The 25,661-nt window shown below is 37.1% G+C and overlaps 1 protein-coding gene across 1 annotated transcript; it reads left to right on the forward strand.

Moving 5' to 3' along the window:
• Positions 1 to 131: 131 nt before the first annotated feature.
• On the forward strand, positions 132 to 24,642 carry jakmip2 (janus kinase and microtubule interacting protein 2). The gene is made up of 22 exons (XM_052536251.1): positions 132 to 272; positions 6,478 to 6,711; positions 7,928 to 8,425; positions 9,244 to 9,453; positions 9,817 to 9,915; positions 10,106 to 10,252; positions 10,448 to 10,588; positions 10,675 to 10,728; positions 11,662 to 11,784; positions 11,890 to 12,018; positions 13,120 to 13,203; positions 13,349 to 13,411; positions 13,853 to 13,951; positions 14,942 to 15,040; positions 15,106 to 15,159; positions 15,253 to 15,318; positions 16,198 to 16,266; positions 16,737 to 16,814; positions 17,857 to 18,060; positions 19,731 to 19,796; positions 19,941 to 20,014; positions 21,144 to 24,642. Exons 2-21 carry the CDS (start codon positions 6,583 to 6,585, stop codon positions 19,989 to 19,991), a joined length of 2,463 nt encoding a protein of 820 aa, XP_052392211.1. The 5' UTR covers positions 132 to 272; positions 6,478 to 6,582; the 3' UTR covers positions 19,992 to 20,014; positions 21,144 to 24,642.
• The last annotated feature ends 1,019 nt before the right edge of the window (positions 24,643 to 25,661 follow it).

Below are 25,661 nucleotides of genomic sequence, written 5' to 3' on the forward strand. Positions count from 1 at the left end.
TCTGTAGGAGGACTGCAGTGAGGAAACTGAATGTGATGAGGTCATTCTGACAGCGGGAGGGGGCGGGGCTAAGCAGCATCATTCTGACAGGGAGGGGGCGGGGCTAATCAGCATCATTCTGACTGGGAGGGGGCGGGGCTACGCAGCATCATCGGAGCTCGTTTTATTGTACGGTTGCTGATGCTGAGAGGTCTCGCTGAGGAATATGTAGGACCTTGATTGCGGATATGAGGTTTGGGCACCGTGGCACACCGTGGCGGATTGTTCTTTAGGTAAGCATAGCTTTATTCTGGGCGTGTGTGAGTCGCTGCTGTTTTATCTGTACGTGCGCGCGCCGCTGAGATGCGCTCCAGAGAGCCACCGCACAGACTGACGGGAGACTGACGGGGACACAGGGGGGCTTACAGCAATGCAATTAGGCTGAAATAAGGGCACGCCTAGAGAGCATGCAGCACTTGGTGATTATGGTTCGTTTCTGGTTTGATATGATATTATTATGGATGTGTCAAAGTGAATGAGCGAGCTCGGCCTGCGCGTGAGACTCAGCCTGCAGGCCTCGAGGAGACACTGATGCGGTGCATTACACATCATACACTCACACACATGATGCTACTCATGCCTTATAGCATCCATCTAATCATTGCTGAAGAGTCACATGACCTCCACTACTGTGTCAAAATCTCAGATCTTTATCCTTTGACTGTATACTACAGAAAAGATATCTGTTGATATTTAAAATATTAAGAATTTTCTTTAGAAAGGAGCTGTGTATTATATTGCTATCTATTATTACTTCAATCCTGCAGGATTGTGTTCAGGATTCCTATTGGGATTCCCTATAGTCCTGTTCAACATCACATAATGACAGTAGAAAATCTATTTGGGAAGATGTACGACATTTCCTTTAAAATCCATTTGATGTCTTAAAGAGGAGTTTTACCCTTCTGGTGAATCAGGAGAATCTCATTGAGAAGTATGTGTTCTTAAACGTCTGCTGTCTAAATAAAAACATTGCATTTGAGAACATTTAGGATAGGAATTTCATAGGAAATGATAAAAACTGCGTCAGGAATCCTTAAGCATTATTAATAGAGACTCAGATATGATTCAGAGGATGCAGGGAATCCTTCAGAAAATATGTCATTAGTGAAAATCAGTACAGTGACTCATTACATAATAATTTATTTATAAAAATAGTTATAGTAAAAAAACAACAACATGATATTACATAGCTTTTACTCTATACCGTCATATTTAAGTCTTCAATATATTCAGTATGTTACAAAGAAAACATATATGCGACAAAACCAGTCAGAAGGGTCAATTTCTTGAAATTGAGATTTATGCATCATCTGAAAGCTGAATAAATGATCTCTCCAGTGATGTGTGGTTTGTTCGGAGGACAATATTTGTCTGAGATACAACTATTTGAAAATCTGGAATCTGAGGGATGCAAACAAATCTAAATATTGAGAAAATCACCTTTAAAGTTGTTCAAATTAAGTTCTTAGCAATGCATATTACAAATAAAAAATTAAGTTTTAATATATTTACAGTAGGAAATTTACAAAATATTTTCAAGGAACATGATTTTAACTTAATATCCTAATGATTTTGGACAAAAAAAAAAATCCGTAATTTTGACCCACACAATGTATTTTTGGCTATTACTACAAATATACCCCAGAGACTTAAGACTGCTTCTGTGCTCCACGGACACATATCAATAATCAATGTGTTCTCCATTTTAGAGTTTTTGCTTCTATAATAGAAAAGAATAGCATTCTATTAATACGGTAGCTGTTTAACATATTGAACTATTTAAAACATATTGGTATTAATTATACATCTTAATCTAAATCTATCTTTTTAGTTTAAACTCTGAAAGATCCACCATTCCCAGTTTACAGCGTTGTCTGTATGATTCTGCATTAGAATATTTTTTGTTGTTGGCACAAATGACTATTTTCCTCTGCCAAATAGAGGCATTACCCCAAACATCTCTTTTACAGAAAGGAAATGGTTAACTTACTGGAGAAACTGTAATTCGATGTTCATCAAATTGAATGGAAATATCTTGTGGGGTGATGGAGCACAACAGTGCTATATTTTCAGACTTTGTCAATGGTAGACTAAAGATCAGTGTTCACTGGTGTGTGTGCTCCACACTGAACAGAATCACATGACTGGACACAAACCCTATGATACACTGGCCTCCACTTCCATCTTCCTAGAGACAGAAGTGTTCGGGTTTTCTCTATTGCACGGGGTAAGCTGAGCCATGGCTGGTGAACTGTGTGTTATTGTGTTTGTGGAGTCAGTGGATGTAAAAGTGGGTCATGATGTCAGTGTGTGTGTGCTGTAGCAGTGCAGCTGGAAGAGAAACTGACTGTCACGTCCCTCCAAGAAACTTCAGCTCTTACAGTAATACCAGGCCTTTCTTTATTCCGTAAACTGGGACTTTCTGGGATTTCGTGTTTCATAGTGCGGCCAGGTGAGCACTTCAGTCAAACGTTTCATCATGCAGTGTACTTATGTTAAGCATTTTTCTTGTCTATGAAGTGGTACACAATTAATGAATTTCAGTCCCATGTGTATTTACTAAGGCAAGCATCTCTATAATTGTTAAGCATGCTTGTAGTTAGGGATTTTATAAACTTCTCAGAATGGAAAGTAATTAAAAACACCAGACTGTAGTGTACTGTATATACTGCCTCAAATCAGACCACATTCAGTGTAGAAATGTGCAACAAGCTCGGAAATTCAAAGCAAAGGCATTTAAGAAAACACCAATGTATGTATTTGTACTGTTACTTATTTAATTATTACTAAAAAGCTTATTCTTGAAAATCTGCCATGGTTTCTTGTTGCTTAATTTGAAAAATGGGCTCATTTCATTTAAGCACTCCATAAACTCAGTTGCCAACAAAATCTGCATGAAGTCACTAATTTCATCCCTTGATCATCAAAATTACATATTTAAATGTTGTTGTTTTTTCCTTTGTGGAAATAATTTATTTTAAATGGTTTGAATTTATACTACATCCTTACCTCATTTATTATACGTGGATCAATTAATATGTTAATTAGGCTCCGCCTCCACTCAATCACTGCAGCTCCACTTTCACTGTTAACTGAAGAAGTGAACGCTACACGATAGCAACAGTATCGGATGAATGATGGAATGAAATCATGAAATCAGCAGATCTGTCTGTGATTGGCTACACTGCTCAACGCTGTAAACAGAAAGCTATGACCAGTGGAGATAATGAGATGAAAAGCCCCGCCCACATTGGTAACAAGGGGTCTTTAAAAGACAAGCTACGTGTACAAGATAAATTCCCCAAACTGTACGTTTTAAATATCTATAATATAATTTTAAATATATAAAAACTTTCAGCATTTTATTGTTAGTAAGTCACCACTGTGTTTATAGAAGAAGTAATGAGCATGTCTTGCTGATGAATTCTGCATAAAAGATATAAAACAACATAAAACAGTAGAGAAACTCGTATGACTCACAGCACTTGACAGAAAGAATGATTGATTGCCTCTTATAAAAATTAACCATGGTTTTACCACAAATAAAGCATACAAATATGCAAAAAAAAAAAACATGGTTACCACACTTTTACTTTAATAACCCATGGTTCATTTTTATAAATTTGAGTTACTATCTCAAAGAAGTTCCATGTTTTCGGTATGATTTGGTTTTGATCTGAACTGAGCTGGCAATGTAAATATATTCACAATCTATATTCAGCAGTTAATGTAATTATATGCAGCCATGGTAATTAGTGTTGTGAATGTGTCAGATGAATTAGCAGATCGGGTTTTGCTGCAAATTAATGCAAAGCGTCTAGATGAATTTAGACACACAAAAAGAAGGTGTTTCCCACTGGAGTTAGCGTTAAAGTGTTGGGATGAACTGAGCTTCTCTGGAGGGAAAGTAATCGAAACGGATTTAGCTGTCGAACATTCACAGTTTACTCAAAATCTAAAGCTGTTAAATCACAGATTCTGGTGGGCAGAAAGATTAACAAGTACAAGTTACACAACCGAGATTATCATCCTCTACCAACAAGGTAGTAGGCAGATCTACAGTATGACATGACAGTAGTAATTCTGCACAGTTTATAATCTGTCTGTACAAGGTTTCTGGAGAATATCGAATGATATCCTCAAACTGTGATTATCGTCAGATGTTGAAATAAATAAATGCTCTTGGTTTTACTCAAAATAAATATAAATGAATGAACAGTAAGTGAAATTATACTGTACTATACTTCACTCAAACATGTTTATACCACTGCAAAAATATAGATTTTCTTACTTTAGAAACAAAACGGCGAAGTCTTGTTTTCTGAATAAATGTTCAAAACGAGTCATTTCTGAGTAGTGACATTTCACGTAATATACAGCAAAATATTTTGAAGCTACCACAGTAAATTGCATATTTATATTTCATCTATTTATCAAAAGCATGCGGTTTTGAAGGGTCTTGACCATAAATGTAAATGTGTTGTGATTTTTTTATCGATTCAGTTTATTGAATAGCAGCATTGTCGAGGTTATTTGCAGCAATGCCATGTCAGTAAATGTTGCATTTGGGTTTTATTCTCTATAGATAAGTTTATTATTTTGTAATTATTGTGAATTAAAGATAGATGTTAGTTCAGTTGTTTCAGGTGTCCCTTCAGTTGAGAAGCAGTGTATTGGAAGTGCTGAACATGCTAAAACAGGACCGTTTTGAAATTAAATAAATATATATATTAAAAAAATCATTTAGTTTAATTATTTTTGACATGCATTTTGAAATACTCTTTTTAATGAATTAAACACAATGTGGATGGTTTCAGTATATGGTCTTATGGAAGATGGCTTGAGATCCATTTGAGATCTGTTATAATGGATGGTGATGTCTTCACTGGCGCTGTCTGCTAACACAGTTTTGGAAGCATTTCTATTTTGGACACACTGCACAGGAACTCCAGCCAATTTATTTTGCTTGCCTGTCTGGAAATAAAAGTTTTTTTTTTTTTCTACAAATAACGTATGTGTGATTTGCCTGCTATGTAGTATATTTGACTCCTTTATATTCCAGTACCCTCTGTCAAAGCCAGATTGTGATATTTCTGCTCTGTTAAAAAGATCTGCAGAGAAAATAATGAAAGTCCTGTTTTGGGTGGGTCGGGAAAAGCATTTTAATGTTTTGCTTATTGCATTTCATATAAATGTAAAATACATTTTAGTTTAATTGTAAACAAAACAATGCATTTAACTACAGTAGCGCAAGTGGCGTTTTTGCCTCAATGACGAACCGATAAAGCTGACATCTATTTAATATTTTTTGCAAATATTCAGTGCACATCAGTGCAGGTGTGCAGCGTGTTTGAATCACACTGAGAAATCGGTCCAAATCTGCATGCTTTTGATCGAGATATGTCAGATTTACAGGACTCCTTTTAATCAGATCAACATATAAAGTCAGACCAGAATGTCATAGTAGTTCACCACCCAAAAATGACAATTTGGTGAAAATACACTTACCTTCAAGCCTTTCAAGATAAGTTTGTTTCTGAATTGGAACAGGTTTGGAGGAATTACTCACCAATGGGTCCTCTTCAGTGAATGGGTGCCGTCAGACTGAGAGTCTTAATGATGGATTTGTTTCTTTTGGTTTCACAAGACATTAACTGCTGGACTGGATTGGTGTGTAGATTATTGTGATGTTTCTATCAGCTCTCATTCTGACGGCACCCATTCACTGCAGAGCAAGTGATCTTCTGATTAAAAAACAAACTCTCAAACCTATATCTCGGATGGACTGAGGGCTATAAACTTCAGCAAGTAGCCTTATTTTAGATGTCCTTGTCAAACGCTTCATGTTGTCTTGATGACCGTGTCTTATTTGATTAGTTTCAGCGTTTTTATTATTCCAATGTGCTACTTTTCCATGGTTTTTCTATATTTCAGCATTTCACGTTTTTAGACACAAAGATGCATTCTGTGTGACATTTATATGTGCTTTATAATTATTAATAAACAGCTAATATGCCAGTAAAATGCATGCAATAAGCAACTTAAGTGTTTTATTGAAGTAATGTCTTCTTAATGTCATGACCGTGTGCACAGCTCACTTCTCCACATATCATTTGTCTAAATCAAAGCTGACGCAACACAAATATTGTTGTCAGAGACGCTGAATTCAACAGAGCTCAGATGAAAGATCAGTATATACAATAAATCATATTCAGACAATGCATGTAGAACTTTTTGTGTTTATTTCACTTTTTCGTTAAATGTTTGCTATTGAAATGACTGGCAAGTGTCCCAGTCAATCTGATTCCACCTGTATGTAATGTTTAATAATAATATGAATCATAATTAATTATTAAATAGGTTTGAAAATGTTTCCAATGTGCATAGTGATTTTGTCCTTACCCTGGCTGTAAATGTTTCTGTTGACACCCACAGGTTTTCTCACTAAGAGGATAATGAGGAAAAGACGGAGCTGGAAATGTCAGTGTAACTTGAAGTGATGGATACTAAGAGTGTTTGAGGAACCTTACATCTGACCCCATGGCTAAGAAAGGCCGTGCCAAGGGCGAGAAGCCTGAAGCGCTCATCTCTTCCTTACAGGCAGCCAATGAAGATCTCAGGTCCAAATTAACTGATATTCAAATTGAACTGCATCAAGAAAAATGCAAGGTAGGTAACGGCATGCACACATTTACCTGCTGTTTCTGAAAGGCCAGAGAAAACAATCTCTCCTGAATTAAACCGTAGCACATTTCAAGTGAACTTTCATAACTCGTAACTTTCACTTTGCTGAACATTTCTGACATTTTTAACCAGAGCACGGCTTCGAAAGATCAATTTCAGCTACAGAAAATCAAAAGCTCAGTTTCACAGTTCATTTCAAAAACATTTTAAGACACAGATGTCCACACCAAGGCCTGCAGGCGACACACACACACACACACACACACACACACACACACACACACACAGCAAGATCAGTATGCTTTTTAATGTTTAATAAAGAAATCTTTCATGCTCATTTGATCAAAAATATAGAAAAAACTGTAATATAGTGAAATATTAAAATGTAAAATAACACATTCCTCAAGTCTTCAGTGTCACATGATCTTCAGAAATAATTGTAATATGCTGATTTATCAACAGTGTTGTGCTACTTCATATATATATATATATATATATATATATATATATATATATATATATATATATATATATATATATATATATATATACATATATATATATATTGGAACCTGTGATTCTTTTTCAGGTTTCTTTAATGAATAAAAAGTTGAAAAGAACAGCATTTATTCAAAATATATATATTTTTTTCTAGCAATATACAGTACCGTTTTTTTTTTTAAAGAAATTAATAATCTTATACAGCAAGGATGTTTAAATTGACAAAATACTATAGTAAAGACTTATATTTGAAGAAAACTTTTTTTAAATTAGTTTGAATAAATTATAATAAACAAATTAATTTTTTTTTAATTAATTAAGAAGCACAACTGTTTCCAGCACTGATAATAAATCATCATATTATTCTGATTTCTGAAGATCACGTGACACTGAAGACTGGAGGAATGATGCTGGAAATACAGCGGAGCATCACAGAAATACATTATATTTTACCATAGAAAACATTAATGTCAAATTGTAATAATATTTCACATGTACTACAAATACATACACCCTTGGTGAGCAGAAGACACTTAAATTTTTTTTTTTTTTACTGTTATTTAAATGGTTGTTTAATTTGATCTAAAAATGTAATACCTTTCATTATATTATAGTTGTATATAATGCAACATTTACTTTTGGACCAGTACAGTTTTTGAATAAGTGCATATCCATGTGGCTCATGAACTAATTCCCGCAGGTGACCAAGCTGGAGCGAGAGAAGGTGCAGGAAGGCAAGCGCATCCGCGAGCAGGAGCAGCACCGGCACACGGTGACGCTCACGGAGCAGCGCGCTCGCTGGCACGAGGACAAGTTAAAGGAGCTCGCGGCTCTGCGGGAGTCACTGACACGGCAGCACGAGCAGGAGTTAGCGCGAACCGCTAAGATCAAAGAAGGAGAGATCCAGCGTCTGCGGACTGCGCTCAGTGCGCTGCGCGACGGCAGCGGAGAGAAAGTGCGCACCGCGCTGACGCTCGAGGCGCGAGAGGAAGCACGCCGCTTCTTTGACCAGGAGCGCGTCAAACTGCTGCAGGAAATAGCTGAACTAAAATCCACCAAACGGCAGAAGGATGAAGCACTTAATACTGTGATTCTAGCCGACAAGATGAAGGCGGGTGACCTGCGCACTGAGCATCAAGCGCACCAGGAGCAGATCAACAAGATCAAGTGGGACAGTGAGCGAGACGTCCGTCGACTGGTAAACCATCGCTTTTATCCTAAATCTGGAAATGTCAAATCAATTCTGTGCTTCATTTAGCTAACATGGAAGATTTTATATTACATACTTCCAGAAGGTATCGAAAGTATCATACAACCCTTCATTAAATAGATCTACAATAAAAAATAAACTTTAAGGTGAAAAAAGAAACATTTAAAAAAAATGAAATAGGCTATACCAAATTACTAAATCTCTTATCTTTATACTGACAACCATCTTAAAGGAAAATACTACTCGCCCTCAGGCCATCAAAGATGAGTGTGTTCTTCATCAGGTTTGGAGAAGTGTAGCATTGCATCAGTGTCTCATCAATGGATGCTCTGCAGTGAATGGGTGCCGTCAGAATGAGAGTCCAAACAGCTGATAAAAACATCACAATAATCCAGAAGTTATCCACAACCGGCTCATCTTGGATGGTCTGAGGGTCATACATTTTCAGCAAATTTTCATTTTTGGGTGAACTATTTCATTAAAAAAACATAGATCTAACAGTATTTTGCTGTAAAATTACATGCAATTTTAAATACACTAGCTTTAGGAAAAAACTTTTTGGTGGACACGGCCTAATGTTCATTCATGTTTATTTTGTGCTATAACTAGTAGTAAAGAGGAAGAGATGACTGCATTCTCACACCGCCAGACTACTTTTAAAAACAAAGTCTAAGCTTTCAAACTTTTTTTTTTAAGAAATCTTAACAATAAATCTTCTGTTTTTGGCACTTTAATGTGACTGATGGCTATAGGCAAACCCTGACCCTGAGGGTTAACCCAGTTTGAGCTTTTCTTAAACCGTGCAGGTGGATGAGATCAAGGCGAAGGACCGGACGATCTTCGCGCTGGAGAAAGAGCTGGATACAGCCACGGGCTTCGTGCAGAAGCTGCAGCTGCAGAAGGACACGCTTGATGAGCAGCTGTTTCTGGTCAAAGAGGCAGAATGCAACCTGGGTAGCCCCAAAAGAGAGATCCCCGGCCGCGCTGGAGACGGAGCAGAGCACTGTGGGAGTCCGGTAAAGAAACCAGACTTCCCGAATTCACAGATGCACATACGTCTAAAACACACAGTCTACAATCTGAAAATGATATCAGCATAAATGATTGCTGTTATAACAACAAAAGATTGAATCTAAATGGTTATGTCTGTTCTTGTAATGCATCATTTTAAGTAAAGGTTTATTGTTATTGCTATAAGCCAGTGTAATGCATTTACGTGATACTCTGCTAGTACTCTGCCAGTGTAAATATGGGTTAATAACGTGAACATTTTATAATAGTGCATACATTTTCCTTTATTATGCAATGGACAGTACATGTGTGTGTGTGTGTGTCAAGTTCGGAAAATGTTACAGGTTTATCTGGTGCATGTGTTTTAGGACATGAGAAGAAACCAGAAACGCATGAGTGAACTCAAATCAACCATTCGCAAACTGGAGGACCGCAATTCAATCTTAGTGGATGAAAGAAACGAGCTGGTATGTCATTGATGTTGAACCTAATGTTGCAGTGAAGGATAAAAAGACAACGCCAACCGTGCAATTGTTGTTGGTTTTTACAAGACGATTAAATCCTTAGCATGCATCCTCTTTTATGTGCCGTCTTAGAAACATCTCTCTTTTTATGTTTTTTGGATATGAATAATTAACCCTGAACTGCTCCTCTCAGTTGAAGCGTGTTCGGGAAACAGAGAAACAGTGCAAGCCCTTACTGGAGAAGAACAAATTATTAAACAAGAAAAATGATGAACTCAGCCTTTCCCTTCAGAGGACAGAGGACAAACTTAAATCCATAACCAAGGAGAACCTGGAGATGGTGCGTTCCTCGTTATTTCCTAATGTCTGTCCAGATTTAATTTGGTTTGTGTTTTCAGTTTATTGTGAGATTAAATCTAATGCATTTGTTACCGAATGCTAACAAAGCACAGAAAGCCATCTCAGCATCTCATCTCAGCAAAATCGTCTCTACACCAATTTAGTTGTCAGTGCTTTTCTATCTTGTTGTATTCAGAAGGAGAAGATCACCTCCCATCCTCCTCTGAAGAAACTCAAGTCTCTGAATGATCTGGATCAGGCCAACGACGATCAAGAGATGGAGTTCCTCAAGCTGCAGGTTCTGGAGCAGCAGAGCATGATCGATGAGCTGACACGAGTGAGTACTGCTCAAAAACACCAGCCAGAGTCACAGCAGAGAGCACCAAACACCCATCTGTCATCTCTGTCTCGTGCATGTTTCAGGATAGAGAAAAGCTCCTGAGAAAGAAGAGGCATAAACGAAGCAGACCCATAAAGGTGAGGGCTTTGGAAAGTGTTTGCTTTTCTGAGCTAGCTAGGTTTCCTTGTGCAAAAAATGTAGAATATCACATAAAACACTTGTGAAGTAATGTTTCCACACCACGTATTCAAGAGAACCAAATCTTCACGTCTTATTAGACCTCGCTGATATTTCATATGGATGCAATGTCATAGTCATGTGGTCAGTTAAGTCATAATGTTGGCGATTAAAGCTGCCTTAAATCTGTGCATGCATGTAAATATTTGTTATACTGTAGAGGAGTCAGAGTTATGAACATGTCTCTGAAACGCAGTGGTTTCCCAAACGTCAGCGCATTACAGAGACTTTAAGACTTTAAGGGAAAGGGTTGTGAGAAACTATGATGAAAACAGAAGAGTGAATCAATAACACGCAGCTTTAAGGACTCCTCTATATCTAATTTAGAATTTAGTTATTGATAACTTTATTCTATTTCTGAGTATTTCCTACTATCTGAAGGGCACAGGTAGCTAAATATGATATTTATTATAACGGGTTGTGTAGATTTAGAAATAAACATAATTAATGTTCAAATTGACAGCTCTCAATTATACTGTAATGTTGAATGGTTAGTTATTGGTTAAATATTAGAAAATAAAATATTTTCCTAGAGACATCAGTGATACTTGCCTTCCAGATTTTACTTTATCAGATTAAAAAATGGTATTTTTTAATAATGCACATTTTGAGATTTTTCATGCATCTTGGTGCATCCATTCAGTGTTTTTATGCGATAAATGTGTGTATGCAAGCATTGCTACTGTTATAGTGTTTTTTCCTATCAGCATTCAAAGCATTGCAGTGGGTTTTTTAACTTTTGGAGCATCCAGCCACTCTGGGGCTCAGACTCTCCGAAATTCCATGAAAAGGTCCATGTTTACCTGGACCTGCTCTTGTTGTTCCCTGCGCAGAGGCATATTGTTGTAGACACCTTCTATGGTTATGATGAAGAGTCCATGGATTCAGAGACGTCCTCCGTGGCTTCCCTGCGCATGGATCGAACCCCGGCTACTCCAGATGAAGATTTAGACCAGGTGAGCATTCAGCAAGATTAGGGATTTCATTCATTTCTCAGTCAGGATCCCTGTGCTGTATGCTGTACGTGTCCATTATTTCTCATAGATATTTTGTTGTTGAAGGGTCTGGCGGCTGAAGAGTCTGAATTGCGCTTTAAGCAGCTGACACGGGAATATCAGGCTCTTCAGAGAGCCTATGCCCTCCTACAGGAGCAGAAAGGAGGAGTGCTGGACGCTGAAATGGAGGCTAAGGTATTCCTCAAATCTGTCCCTGGAGCACAGAAGTAGTCTTGAGTCTCTGGGGTGTATTTGTAGCAATAGCCAAAAAAAAAAAAAACATTGCATGGGTCAAAATGATAGATTTTTCTTTTATGCCAAAAATCATTAGGATATTAAGTAAAGATCATGTTCCATGAAGACATTTAGTAAATTTCCTACTGTAAATATATTAAAACTTAATTGTTGATTAGTAATATGCATTGCTAAGTACTTCATCTGAACAACTTTAAAGATGATTTTCTCAATATTTAGATTTTTTTGCATCTCTCAGATTCCAGGTTTTCAAAGAGTTGCATCTCAGACAAATATTGTCCTCCGAACAAACCACACATCAATGGACAGATCATTTATTCAATCTCAAATTTGAAAAATTGACCTTTATGACTGGTTTTGTGCTCCAGGGTCACAAACACTGTCGGTGCACAACTGGTTATCCATAAATATTACAAAAATTAGGTTAAAAAAACTCTTTAGCCTAGATTTATGACCTCTTTCAAAAATATATTATAAATGCAATTTATACACATATACATACATCAATATAAATACAGCTTTTAATAATTAGATATTCAAATGTTGAATCCTGATGAATTCACTGTCAAAAAGAAAGACAAATCCAGATCATGCTTATTATTGTTAACTAAAACTATAATAAAAAAGGAAACTGAGTTAAAATGACATAAAAATTTAAACTTATTTTATTTCCGCTCTCTAAAGCCGAAGTACTAAAATAACTAACAATAATAAATCAAAATGTAATAATTACTTTATAGACAATTACAAAACAAGACAAATAAAAATGACTACAATACAAACACATATTGACTATTTATTAGTACTTATAAAGCACATATTAATCTCTTATCCTGCATGAGCATAATAATATAATTCCACCCCATACATAAACATAACAACTACCTTATAAACTATTAATAAGCAGCAGTTCAGGAGTTTATTGAGGCGAATGTCATACCTAATTGTTAGTCAATAGTGAGAATTGGTCTCCGAACTAAATTTCATATAAAACTTCTGCTCTCAAATGTTCGATGTTTGATAGTTTTCTTATCGTTGCAGGCTCACGAGCAGCTCCAGGCAGACGTTCAAAGGTATAAAGCTAAAATTGAAGACCTGGAGAAAGAGCTCGCGTTAAAAGGACAGGTAAAAGTCTTTTACGATTATTGATGTTAGTGCATGCAGAATTTATACCCAGTGACCTGTGGTTTACATGCATACAGACTGATTTGACAGAGTAGCTGGTTGTAAAGCACAGTCTGATTCCCGTCATTTGCTCTGGTTCTTCCAGGACTCCAGATGGGTGGAAGAGAAGCAACTGTTCCTCAGACGCAATCAAGAGCTTCTGGAGAAGGTGAGTGAACACCATCATCAAAGATAACAGCGCTTTTAATAGAAATGCATTACGATATTGCACTACTCCCATAATTGCATTTTATGGAAAGTAATGTTATGTTACTTTCACGTTACCTTTTCTCATCTGGACTGGGCTTGCCTACTTGGTTTCAATATAAAAAGTTCTATTTTTTGCAAATGTAAAAGCTCACTCACATCAAAAGTGAACTGATATGCCTCCGGCTGAAGGAAGTGTGAAATCAGGTCTGTACAGTAGAGGGCGCAGCTCGAAGAAACCTGGATTTCATGAAGAATAGGACGCAGGGGAAGAAAGTTCAGACCTCTTCAGCATTGATGAACTTGAACACAAATGCCATGTTTACCTGAAGTATGATTGAATCGGATCATCAACATGCACCATCATCCATCATCAGTCTTATTTCTGCTGTTTCTTCACCAGATTGGAAAGTGTGAGAATGAAAACGGAAAGCTGCAGCAGGAGCTACAGGACTCTAAAGATCAGAACGAACTGCTGGAGTTTCGCATCCTTGAGCTGGAGGTTTGAGTAATCTCTGTTAATCTCTGTCAGACTCGTAGGTCATAAGAGTTTGGGAGGAAATATGCAGTTGTGTTTACAGAGAGTTATGGCCGGCGTTTTAACTGGTATCCAAGTTTTCTTCATGTGTATTTCCTGACGTGATGCACTTTCATTTTGAAGCTTCTTATGTTCTTAAGACAAATACAAGCGGACGTTTCAGTTTATCCTGTTAAGGTTAATTCTAACTCAATTTACAGCCAATGGAAGACTATATTTATTATATATATATATATATATATATATATATATATATATATATATATATATATATATATATATATATATATATATGATATATGATATTTATTATAGAAACTATAAAAACATTTAAAAGGTAATTGTGACTATTTTTCATTCCCCCCTCTTTTGAGAAGAATTGCGAGACGTAAACTTGGAATTGTGGAAAAATTAAAAAAATAAATAAATAAAAATAATCAGAATTGAGAGTTTGCATAATTTTTTTTCCCCCTCAGAATTATACGTTTATGTCTTAACTTTCTGTTTTTCTTTATGCCATGGAGTAAAAAAAAGAAAAAAAAGAAAAAGATAATTGCAACATTTTATCTTACAATTTTGACTTTTCAAAAAAAACATTATTCACAATTCTTAGTTTATATAGAAAAAAGTCTTAAATGACCTTTATTGAATTACCTTTATTTATTTATCTATTTCAAATCTTTTCGCTGAACGCAATCTTCCATAAGAAGCTATATTTTAATTAATTGCAATAAATAATGATAGAATACATAGACAGCTACATTTATTATGGTTGACACATTTATTTGGATTTTTGATGCAAAGCACGATGCACGCAGAGATTTATTTAGATCAGGTTTATTTTGAAGAGTCAGTATCTAGTAATGTTTTTTTCTCTTAAAATGTTAAGAGTGTAGATGTCAGTACAGATTTATGTGAGGAAGCATGTGATGTGTGTTTGATGTGACCCGTCAGGAGCGTGAGAGGAGATCGCCTCCGTTTAACCTCCACATCCACCCGTTCTCCGAGGGAGTGAGCGCGCTGCAGATCTACTGTATCAAGGAGGGCGTGAAGGTAAATATAAAATCATAATCTGACAGTAAGAGTGAGAACAGCTGACCCAGATGTGCTCTCAACAGGACGTGTGTATACCAGACCTCATCAAGCTGCTGGATATACTCGGAGATAACGGGGTACGTCACACACGTCTGATAATCTAGTGTTTAACATTAATAACACACACCTGAGACTCGATGTACTCAATGCATGTTCATGGTTTTATGCAGAACTTGAGGAACGAGGAGCAGGTGGCCATTATTCAAGCCAGTACCGTGCTGTCGCTCGCTGAGAAGGTACGTGCTTTCCTCAGACTGTAGATAAGATACGTTTTCTAAAGAGGTCTCAAGAATAAGAGGACGCAGGATTTTGTTTCAGGACCAGAGCTGTGGGGTGCATTTCTACGTTATTTAGAGAAGAATTGAATTTAGTTTGCATCATTCTTGTTTAACACTGCAGCTGCATTGAAACAATCTGTATTGAATGAAGCGCTGTGGAAATAAAGGGGACTTCAAAGTTTTAAAGTTTCCTGCTTCAGACGCACTCAGTAGCTTATTTCTGTTGAAATAAGAAGTGAACGGGATCATACAAATGCCCACCAAATTCAAGATAATTCAAGATTTTTTATATTGCAACATTTGAAATAATTAAGCAGGAGAGATGTTTTCCCGAATATAAGCATGATTGCATGAACATAATATTGATTTTATACAAATTCAGTGCAGAAGCAGTTCATTAGACAGCTGCGATCACAGTTTAAGCACAAGTGTTGGACAATAGATCCACACAAATCCACAGCCGAACGTTTCTGAGAATGAATCGGCTGCTTTGAACGAATCAGTTGAATAAATGATTCAGTGATTCACTCTTTAAGGGATTTGCTGCCACCTACTGGCCGTTTTATTTTCATCTTGAGAGTATCAGTATATTTAGTTACCTGGACTCAAAGGTTTACTTTTAAAACATTAATCTCATGCCATTGTCTATGCATTTGTAATTTTGGCATAAATGACTCTCTTAGTCAATAAATACGGATCTTTCAGATGAATTTGAAAAGAGTTTCTGTTCTTTGTCTTCACCCAGTCTTGGTCTTGACAGATTCTGGTCTTAGTCTCAGTTTAGCTGGTTCTGACTAAAACACATCATTATATTGATTTCATGTGTGTGTCATGTAGTGGATTCAGCAGATCGAAGGCACAGAAGCAGCTCTGCATCAGAAGATGATGGACCTGGAGCTCGAGATGGTACAAACTACAAGTCTTATTATTTGTGCACTACTCATCAAAGGTTTGGACGCGTTTTAGAATGGTCCTGTGTTTATTTAAAGACAACAGAGTCTTAAAGAAAGCTCTTATATTTGAGAATGGATCTGAGGTCCAGCTCTCCATGCTCTGGATTTGCCAGACACTTCAAATCAACCATTCCTAAATAAATAAATAATGTACTTTTACAAACCTAGTTTCAAGCATTTAGGCATGCAGTGTAAATGATGAGAGAGGCAAACACAGGGCGACACTGAAATCAAATGAGAAAGATGCTCAGAAAACAACAAGAAGTTGTGGAAACACAGTCTTTGAATGCATTTGACTTAAAGGGTATTTCAGAAGCTGAAATTATCACGCAGATGTCATTGCGAGACAGATGCATTAGTTAAACTAGCTCATTGTGAGACAGAGGGAAGAGCGTTTACTGATGTCCTGATGATGATTTGCAGGAGATGTTCTGCAAACAGAAGGGTTATCTGGAGGAGGAGCTGGACTACAGGAAGCAGGCGCTGGATCAGGCATACATGGTGAAATACTAACGCATTTAATGCCCTTTCTTCTTTTTATGAACTTCAGCTGAGAAGTTATGTTTTAGAGAATTCTGTGTGTTGTTTAAATTCTGTTATTTTGGAACTTAACAGAGTATCTCCCAGTGCATCGTCACAGCCAATAAAGACAGAAATTGAACTTTTACATTTATGCATTTAGCAGACACTTTTATCCATAGTGACTTACATTGCATTTTTTTTTTACCAGTATCCAGAACCGAACCCAAGACCTTTTGCGCTGCTAACACAATGCTCTAGCACTGAGCCACAGGAACACAAGGAACCGTTATTGCTTTATATGAGTGCAATGTTTTTAGATTACACTGAAGAATTAAACCGAACAACATGTGCACACAAAAATAAGAAAAGTAGTACAGTAACGCAAATCAATAAACACAAAGATTGTCTTTAAAATAATGTGAAAAAAAAGGATGACAATGAAGGTAAAAAAGCTTATCTGATGTGTTCAGGGTTGTAGATGTGTGACTCTTTTGGTTAGTGTTGTACTGCTTGTACTGCTGATGATGAGAGAAAAAGAACCACACACACACACACACACACACACACACACACACACACACACACACACACACACACACACACACACACACACACACACACACACACACACACACACACAACCCTACACCTAAACCTACCCCTGACAGAAATCTTTCTTAATTTCTCCAATTTAAAAAAGAAAAAAAACTTAGTTTACTTTAGCTTTACAAATGAGAACGTCCACAAAGGGAGCTTTTTTGTTGTTGTTGATTTCTTGTCAGGTTAAGCTCACTTTTGGGTACAAATGTGTATCCAAATTGTGTAAGCAGGTATACACACAAACACTTCAAGTAATCCAAAACAGCAAAAAGGTTCACAAAGGATATTTGAATCTTAGATGTTCTTCCATTTCTTTTTGCTTCCAACAGTGTTTTGGCAATAGCTTTTCTCTAAACCATAAACCAAACCAACGATTATTTGTTTTAATGGAAAAATGTGTGTGTGTGTGTGTGTGTAACAGCAAATCCAGGAGCTGGAGGCGACTCTGTACAACGCTCTGCAGCAGGATAAAGTGATCAGATACGGAGAGCCTCTGGACGAGCTGCAGAAGGACGAGTTACGCACGGCGGTGGAGAAGCTGCGCAGACAGATGCTGAGGAAGAGCCGAGAGATTGACTGTCAGGTGCTGCAGGAGAGGATGGAGCTGCTCCATCAGGCCCATCAGGTGCAGTCTTCACAAACACAAACCATAAGAGCAAGCTTCTGCACTTATATTTCATATTCTCAAGGAGAACGGCCACAGAAGGCATCCTCGGCATGCAAGAATAACAAGTCATGTTATTATTATTTAGTTTATATGTAAAGATGGGGGAAATTTATGTGACAAACATGAAATAAAATATAATATAAAACTAAGACAGATTATTGGGAGTGAAAACTTATATTTGTATGCATGCATTTGATGTAAATATTATGTTAAACTTCTATTTTAAAAACGTTGATTTACATTCAAGCTCTCTGTATTTAATCTTACTTTTGGCCATATAGATTTAAATATCTGCACCAAATTGCATATTTTTGCTCAGTTTGAGCCTCTAAATCAGGATTGGTTTAGTTAACTAAAGCTAAAACCATAGTAAAATAGATGTTAATTGAAATAAAATAAAACGTATTTAATTGCAGGTAATTTTCAAGGCACAATTTCTCATTTTTTTATTTAACTTGATGTACTGAAATAACTAAAACTGTAATAAAAATTAATATAAATTATATAGACGTTTAAAAACAAAACAAAAAAGTCAAAAACACAACAAAATGACTGCAATTTTACCTTGAAATGAGAAAATATAACAATAACATATATTTTAAAAAAATTATTATAGTATTTCTAATAATTATATTTCTCAATGATACTAAAAAAACACTGCTCTGTCGTTTTTATCTCCTGGAATATTAGCTCCATAATCACACTATATCATACAATATGAGTCAAGAAAGCCTAATATGATATATAACATAAAACACATATTTTTTTTATTTTAGATTATAACCAGTTCATCATCTCTTAATTATACATAATACAGACATAAACATAATAAAATATACTTTTTTCTATTATTTCAAATGTCAGGCTTTACGGGGTGAATTCGTCACTCGTCTGTTTTTACTTACATAGAGTAAAAGCTGGCTTAAGCTATTCATTTTTAAAATGATGTTTTACGTATAGGTGGAACACAAAGTGGTTAAACCTGTTTTGAAGACACATTAATTAAATAACGACTCCTTGATGAGGAAATAAGCAACCAAAAGAAGAAGAGTACAGATCAGATATAACATATAACACACATAACCTAAATCAACCTCAGCAGACTTTATGTGTTCGGCACGATAGATCGAAGATCAGAGATGCCAAGAGTGTTCAGCAGATTACACCAGACTGACAGCTCAGTCGATTATTAAACTGATTTTGGAAAGAGTACAGGGGCGTTATGTCATCAGGCAAAGAACAAGTGGAAATATCAATACAGCATTCCACACACAACACTACACTCATACAATTATCAAATTAAACTTATAGTCAGCCACATACGAAAGTAAAATGCAACAATGATCTGGTAACTGTAATACAAACACAAATAACCTCTTAAATGCAAGACTTGTTATATCTGTTGGTTCTGTGTGTGATGTACGGTATGTCGATGCAAGAGTTTTTATGAACAGTAGAGGGCAGCAGATTCCTGAGACATTTTGTGAACCCATGTACATTTAAGTCTCACATTTCTGTGCTATTTATTTGAATCTGCTTTCAGTTGTGCTTTCAGCTAGTGGTCTTAGACTGTATTTCTGAAGGAGGTTGGTATTGATGATTAGCACTGTGTGTTTCTCTCAATGCAGAGGATCAGAGACCTGGAGGACAAGACTGACATTCAGAAGAGACAGATTAAAGATCTAGAGGAGAAGGTAAGACTGATTTATAGCATCTCAGTCGCTGTCTGCCTTTCCTTCACGTCTCACGTTTTCTGTTCTGATATGGATGTTGAGCATTTTCTTGTATCAAGGCTGTAACCTTAATACATTCCTCTAATCTTTCTTTCTTTCTTTCAGTTTTTATTTCTGTTTTTATTCTTCTCTCTTGCCTTCATTCTTTGGCCTTGATGTCTGTGACATCTCCTGCGGAGGTGAGTGAAGGATCTTCCTTGTATTCTCTCTGTTCTCCTGTTGAGAAGTGTTTTTCTGAACTGAGTTAGGAGCTCATGATTTACTACATGAACATGAACATGAACCATGACATTTATCATGTTACTGAAAGAGAAATATTGCAGTTTACTGAAAATGTGCTCATCTTCAGATCATCTGAGATCAGGTTGAGTGTGTTTCTTCATCAGGTTTGGAGAAATGTAGCATTGCATCAGTGTCTCATCAATGGATGCTCTGCAGTGAATGGGTGCCGTCAGAATGAGAGTCCAAACAGCTGATAAAAACATCACAATAATCCACAGCAGTCCAGTCCATCAGTTAATGTCCTGTGAAGCCAAAAGCTGTGTGTTTGTAAGAAACAATTCCATCATCAAAGCTTTTTTTTGTAATAAAAACTGTTCTCTGAAGATGTTAGCGTGGGAATGGATATGGCCATGTTAATGTATTTGATACTTGCTACTGCCAATACATTTGCAGATACGGTGCTGTAAATATTTAAGACATACTGCTGCTAATAACCCATAGCAGATCAATACAGGTGGAGCTGGGGAGGTGGAGGGTTATGTGCTGTGAAATGCTCTAGTGAATGCTAACCAGCCATTTAAATGTAACGCAGTAAACTCAGATTGATTCTGGCCTAAAATTCCTTTCCTCCAGTAAAAAGACCATCTTCTATAGTCTCTCACATCAAATATCCAGCCACATATTAGTTTAGAGATGTTTGGCTTGTAAACCGAGCTTGATCTATGCAGATTTCTCTCTTGATTCAGAATCGGCAGCAGTGGTTTGAAGTTAAAAATGTCTTGATGGATTTGTTTTCCATAAACAAACAGCTTTTTCCCTCAGTGGAGTGCTGTGGATTACTTGTGGATTATTGTGATGTTTTTATCAGCTGTTTGGACTCTCATTCTGATGGCACCCATTCACTGCAGAGCATCCATTGATGAGACACTGATGCAATGCTAACTTTCTCCAAATGTGTTCCCATGACGAAACAAACTGGTCTAAGGGTGAGTGCATTTTTAGCAAGCTTTCTATTTTGTTCCTTTAAGGTCTGTTTTTTTTTTTTAAATGCACAAACTTAAGTTCTGTCTCTTTTGATGCACACAGGATCTGAAGCAACCAGGAGCTGTCGCATGCAACTGCAGTCGTCCGGTTGTAATGACTCAAGGTGTATTAGTGGCTGTTTTGTTTTGGTGTGTGGAAATGGGAAGTTCAGAGTTAATGATTGTATACTACATTGGGATTATCTGGATTCAACCTCTGTGAAGGACCAGCACAGAGCTCTTGAAATCACACTTACAGATCAATACAAGTGTGACCAAACATAATCATCAACCTACCTAGAGGATTATAAATTATCTCTGCCATGCAGAGACCCGTCATGACCACGTCTTTACTGCATCTACTGCGACTGCTACCAACCAGAACCCACAGACCGGTTTCTTTCTCACTCACTCTGTCTGTTTCTTTGTCTGTTTCTCCTCCTACACACACTTTGGTAAATTAGAAGTGAAATGGATGCCTTTGCAGACACACTCACACACACACACACACACACACACACACACACATCCTCTCACAGGAGTTTTGTGTGGTGACTCAGGGCCTGTTAGTGAAGAGACCGTCGCATCTCTGTTATCAGGACCCCTTAGGAGAGGTGTCTTACTTACTGCCTAAAAAACAGAACGGACAAAGAGACAGATTGAGAGAGAAAGCAAGACCATCCACTACAAACCATTCACACTAGCAGTTTACCCCTAGAAAGTTGAGTAGACTGAAAACTAATTCTGAGCAGCCTGGTTCCCTTCCAAGGGAACTTCGAACTGCGTCCTCTAGGGGGTACTATGGAGAACACATTGAAATGCATTGAAAAAACACCAACTTGTTGGCCGGCCATAAACAGGCACCGGAGAACATATCATTCTCTTCTTTGTCTTCACTGACTGTTCTGTTTGAAGCGTGCATGTGAAAGAACTGGTAAGAGTGATCTTTCTCTGTATATCATGGTGACTACTAGCAAGCGTTTAGACAATGTGTGCATCCGTGTCTGCGTTATTTGACACCCGATTTTATCTTTCTGCGGGGGAGACATCCTCTCTTAAGCTCCCTCCTTGCCATCTTTCTCCTGATCAGGTATCCGAGCTGCGCCGCACCACCGATCTCTCTCCATGCTACCAAGCAGGCCGCCTCCGCCATGGGCAGGACTATGGTGGCCATGGTGGCATTGGAGAGACGTCTATGGATGAACCTGGGAAGACATCGGGAAGAAAGAAAAGGCTTTCTTCTCGATACTCAGGTTTTGCCTTCGGAGCTTTTCGGTATTTCCGTTGAGATGGCGATTTGAGAAGTTCAGGGAGATGAAGGTGTGCTCTGCTGCTTTCAAATCCTTCGTTCCACAAAGGTCCAGGTCTGAGCCCAGGGGCAACTCCCATGGAAATGGTAGAGTTGGTACTTAGTGCTCGCCATGATTCTGGCCTGCACTCCCCTCAGCATGGCGGTGTGGGTATACTGTTCCCCATAGCGGCCCCTAGAGGACACAGTTTGAAGTTCCCTCGAAAGGGAACGTCTCAGGTTACGAACATAACCATGGTTCCCTGAGTAGGGAACGAGACACTGTGTCCTCTAGCTCCCTGCCATGCTTCGGATGCAAGCTTCAGACTAAAAGTGAATGACGTGTTCTCCCGGTGCCTGTTTATGGTCGTGCCGGTAGTGACGTTAGAGGCTGTAGCCAGCCAACTAGTTTGTGTTTTTTCAATGTATGCTTCAGACACGGGTCACGACGAGCTGTTCCCCATAGCGACCCCTAGAGGACACAGTGTCTCGTTCCCTACTCAGGGAACCATGGTTACGTTCACAACCTGAGACGTTTTTACATAAAATAAAATAAAAATCCTCGTATTGGGCCTCATTCCTCCATCACAAGCAAAATGTTGTTGTAAATCATTCTTTAAAACATTCTTATGTAAATGTTCATGCAGCAAAACTATTGTTGCACAGCTTAAGCAACTAAATCCATTTTTATATAACATGCTACAGTTTACGAAAGGTTGTGATGAAATGGCAGTAGCGAGAAAACTTTTATTCTGTATTGTGACCTTCATCCAAATATAACAGATTATAGAAAATAAAAAATGTACTTGGTGTTATGCATATATTGGTTGTTGATTGGATTTTTCGATGGGGGCATTGCACTTGAATAAATGAGCTTGCAGTCGATTGTAAAACAGGAGAAGACTGATTCTGTATGATTGGAGAAATTGTGCATACATTACCAGAGTAAAGTCTGTCTGATGAGTCACCAGAAGATCCATCTATGACATTTTGGTTTTAAAATTGCACATCAAAAATGGAAGCATGTTTCCACCACTGAATAAAAAAGAAAAAAGTTTATTGCAACTTCTTATCTCACAATTATGACTTTTTTTTCCAACAGACGTGTTATAAAAACTTACAATTTAGTGTAAACTTGAAATGACAATGTCAGAACTAAAAACTCATAATTGGGAGAAAAAAGATAGAATTGTATGATTATATCTCTCATTTCAGACTTTTATCTAACGATTCAGACTTTATTTCTCACAATTGAATTTTTATATGATGCAATTCTGTAAAAAAAAATCTGGAGTGTAAATCTAAGCTCGCAGTCTCAAAAAAAAAAAAAAAAAATTTGAATTGTGAAAAAAATTGAATTGAAGTGAATTGTGAGATAAAAATCGCAGTTTTCTCTTTTTAATTCAGTGGCGGAAACAGGCATCCATGTATACATCAACAAAGCACTCAGAATAAGATATATAACATGTATTTGGAAAATAAATGGGTTGAATTTTTATTGCTTGAACTGTTCCTGTGTAAATGATTGTACCACATGACAGTTAAAGTTGTTTTATAATATACTGTCGCACCATGCACATTTACATAAGTACAACCATTCAAATGCAACTTTATGAAAGTAAAACTGTTCTTGTAGAAAGGCAAATGAAGCATATGCAACAAATAATTTGTATTATTAAAAGTTGCACCATGTGTTTACACGGGTGAAACCATTCACATCACAACAGTCACATCATGTAACAGTTTCACTTATAAAACTATTCTTGTGTCACATAAAGACAATACAGACTCTACATAAGAACAGTTTTACATTTGATTCCCATAATTCTGCTTGTGGTTTATGAATGAGGCCCATTGTCCAATAATATTCAATGTTTATGATCAACAGTACCTCTTTCTGACTGCAGTGTAATATATATATATATATGTTTGTTGATATGTACATGTATCTGATGTGAATACACTTCTGCTCCTGCAGCTTGAGCAATAGAGTCACTTTGCAGTTTAGAATTTATTTATGACTATAAATTGTGACTTTCTGCCTTCCTCAATTATCCCTGTATTTACTCATCTCTTCCCTAAGCCTTGTTCTTTTCTACTCTTTCAAATGAACAGCTGTAGCATACGAGCAGGACTTTCACTAACTGGTTTTTACTGAATGATCTTTCTAACTCCCTTTAATTGGCTGTGTCTCTGGCTTGTAAATATGTGTTTGGGGCATTCTGTATAACCGGTTTGGCTTCATTTCATTAAAGTCTAAATATCTCCTCAGAAACACGATCATCTTTCTTTCTTTTTTTCACCTTTGGACATGAAGAGAACCAGTGTTGGGGAAAGTTATTTCTGAAAGTTATGCATTACAATATTTTGTTACTCGTCAAAAAAGTAACTTATTGTAACGCATTGCGTTACTTTTGCGTTACTTTTTGCACCTCACTTTCAATTTCTTTCCCTTACTGTCTGTTAAAAGTGGATATACAGAAGTTGGAGCTGCTCTAATATGTAAATTAAATTGTTCCAAAACTTGGGAGCAGCTTTAATGCAAATATGTCAATGCCTGTTTTGTTTTCATTAAGCCTTAGGAAATTTAAGGACGTACAGATGTAAGGACGTAAGTACAAAAAGGAGTTAAATTATTATTCATGTTATTTTTTATTTTCAGTGGCAGATAAATCTGCATGTCAATGGCATAATAATGAGAAGAAACACCATGTTTCTTAAGAATAGATCCGATGGGGAGCATAAACAGGGAAAACAACAGCGGGGCAAGAATGGACCCTTGGGGGACCCCACAGGTAAGAAGAGCTGAAGTCTATAAAAACGGACCAACATAAACTTTAAAACATCAATTTGGCAAACAAGACTTAAACTACTGGAGTCACTCTTTGAATTTCTCCAATTCTAAAACAAGATTCTGTAATCTACTGTATCAAATGCCACATTACGATCTAAGAATACAAGGATTGCAGAGTCCCCGGAATCAGCGGTTATTAAACTGTCTTCCAAACAGTTCAACTTTCAACTTATCACTGCACAAAAAATTACCCTAGAAGTTTGGGGATCATCAAGGTATGTTTTCAGTCAAGCATTAAAGTTATTCTGGGTTAGGGTTTCACCTCGCCATTCTTCCATGGATGTCATGTTTGTGTTTCAATGTCTTTCGGATAGTGGAGTCATGAACAGTGACCTTGACTGATGCAGGCCTGCAGTTCCTTCAGTGTTGTCCTTGGGTCTTTTTCGACGTCCTGGATAAGTCCGTATTATTCTCTTGGAGGAATTTTGGAAGGTCAACCA

This window comes from Carassius gibelio, chromosome A21, assembly GCF_023724105.1.
Source record: "Carassius gibelio isolate Cgi1373 ecotype wild population from Czech Republic chromosome A21, carGib1.2-hapl.c, whole genome shotgun sequence".
In the NCBI taxonomy this organism is placed as follows: Eukaryota; Metazoa; Chordata; class Actinopteri; order Cypriniformes; family Cyprinidae; genus Carassius; species Carassius gibelio.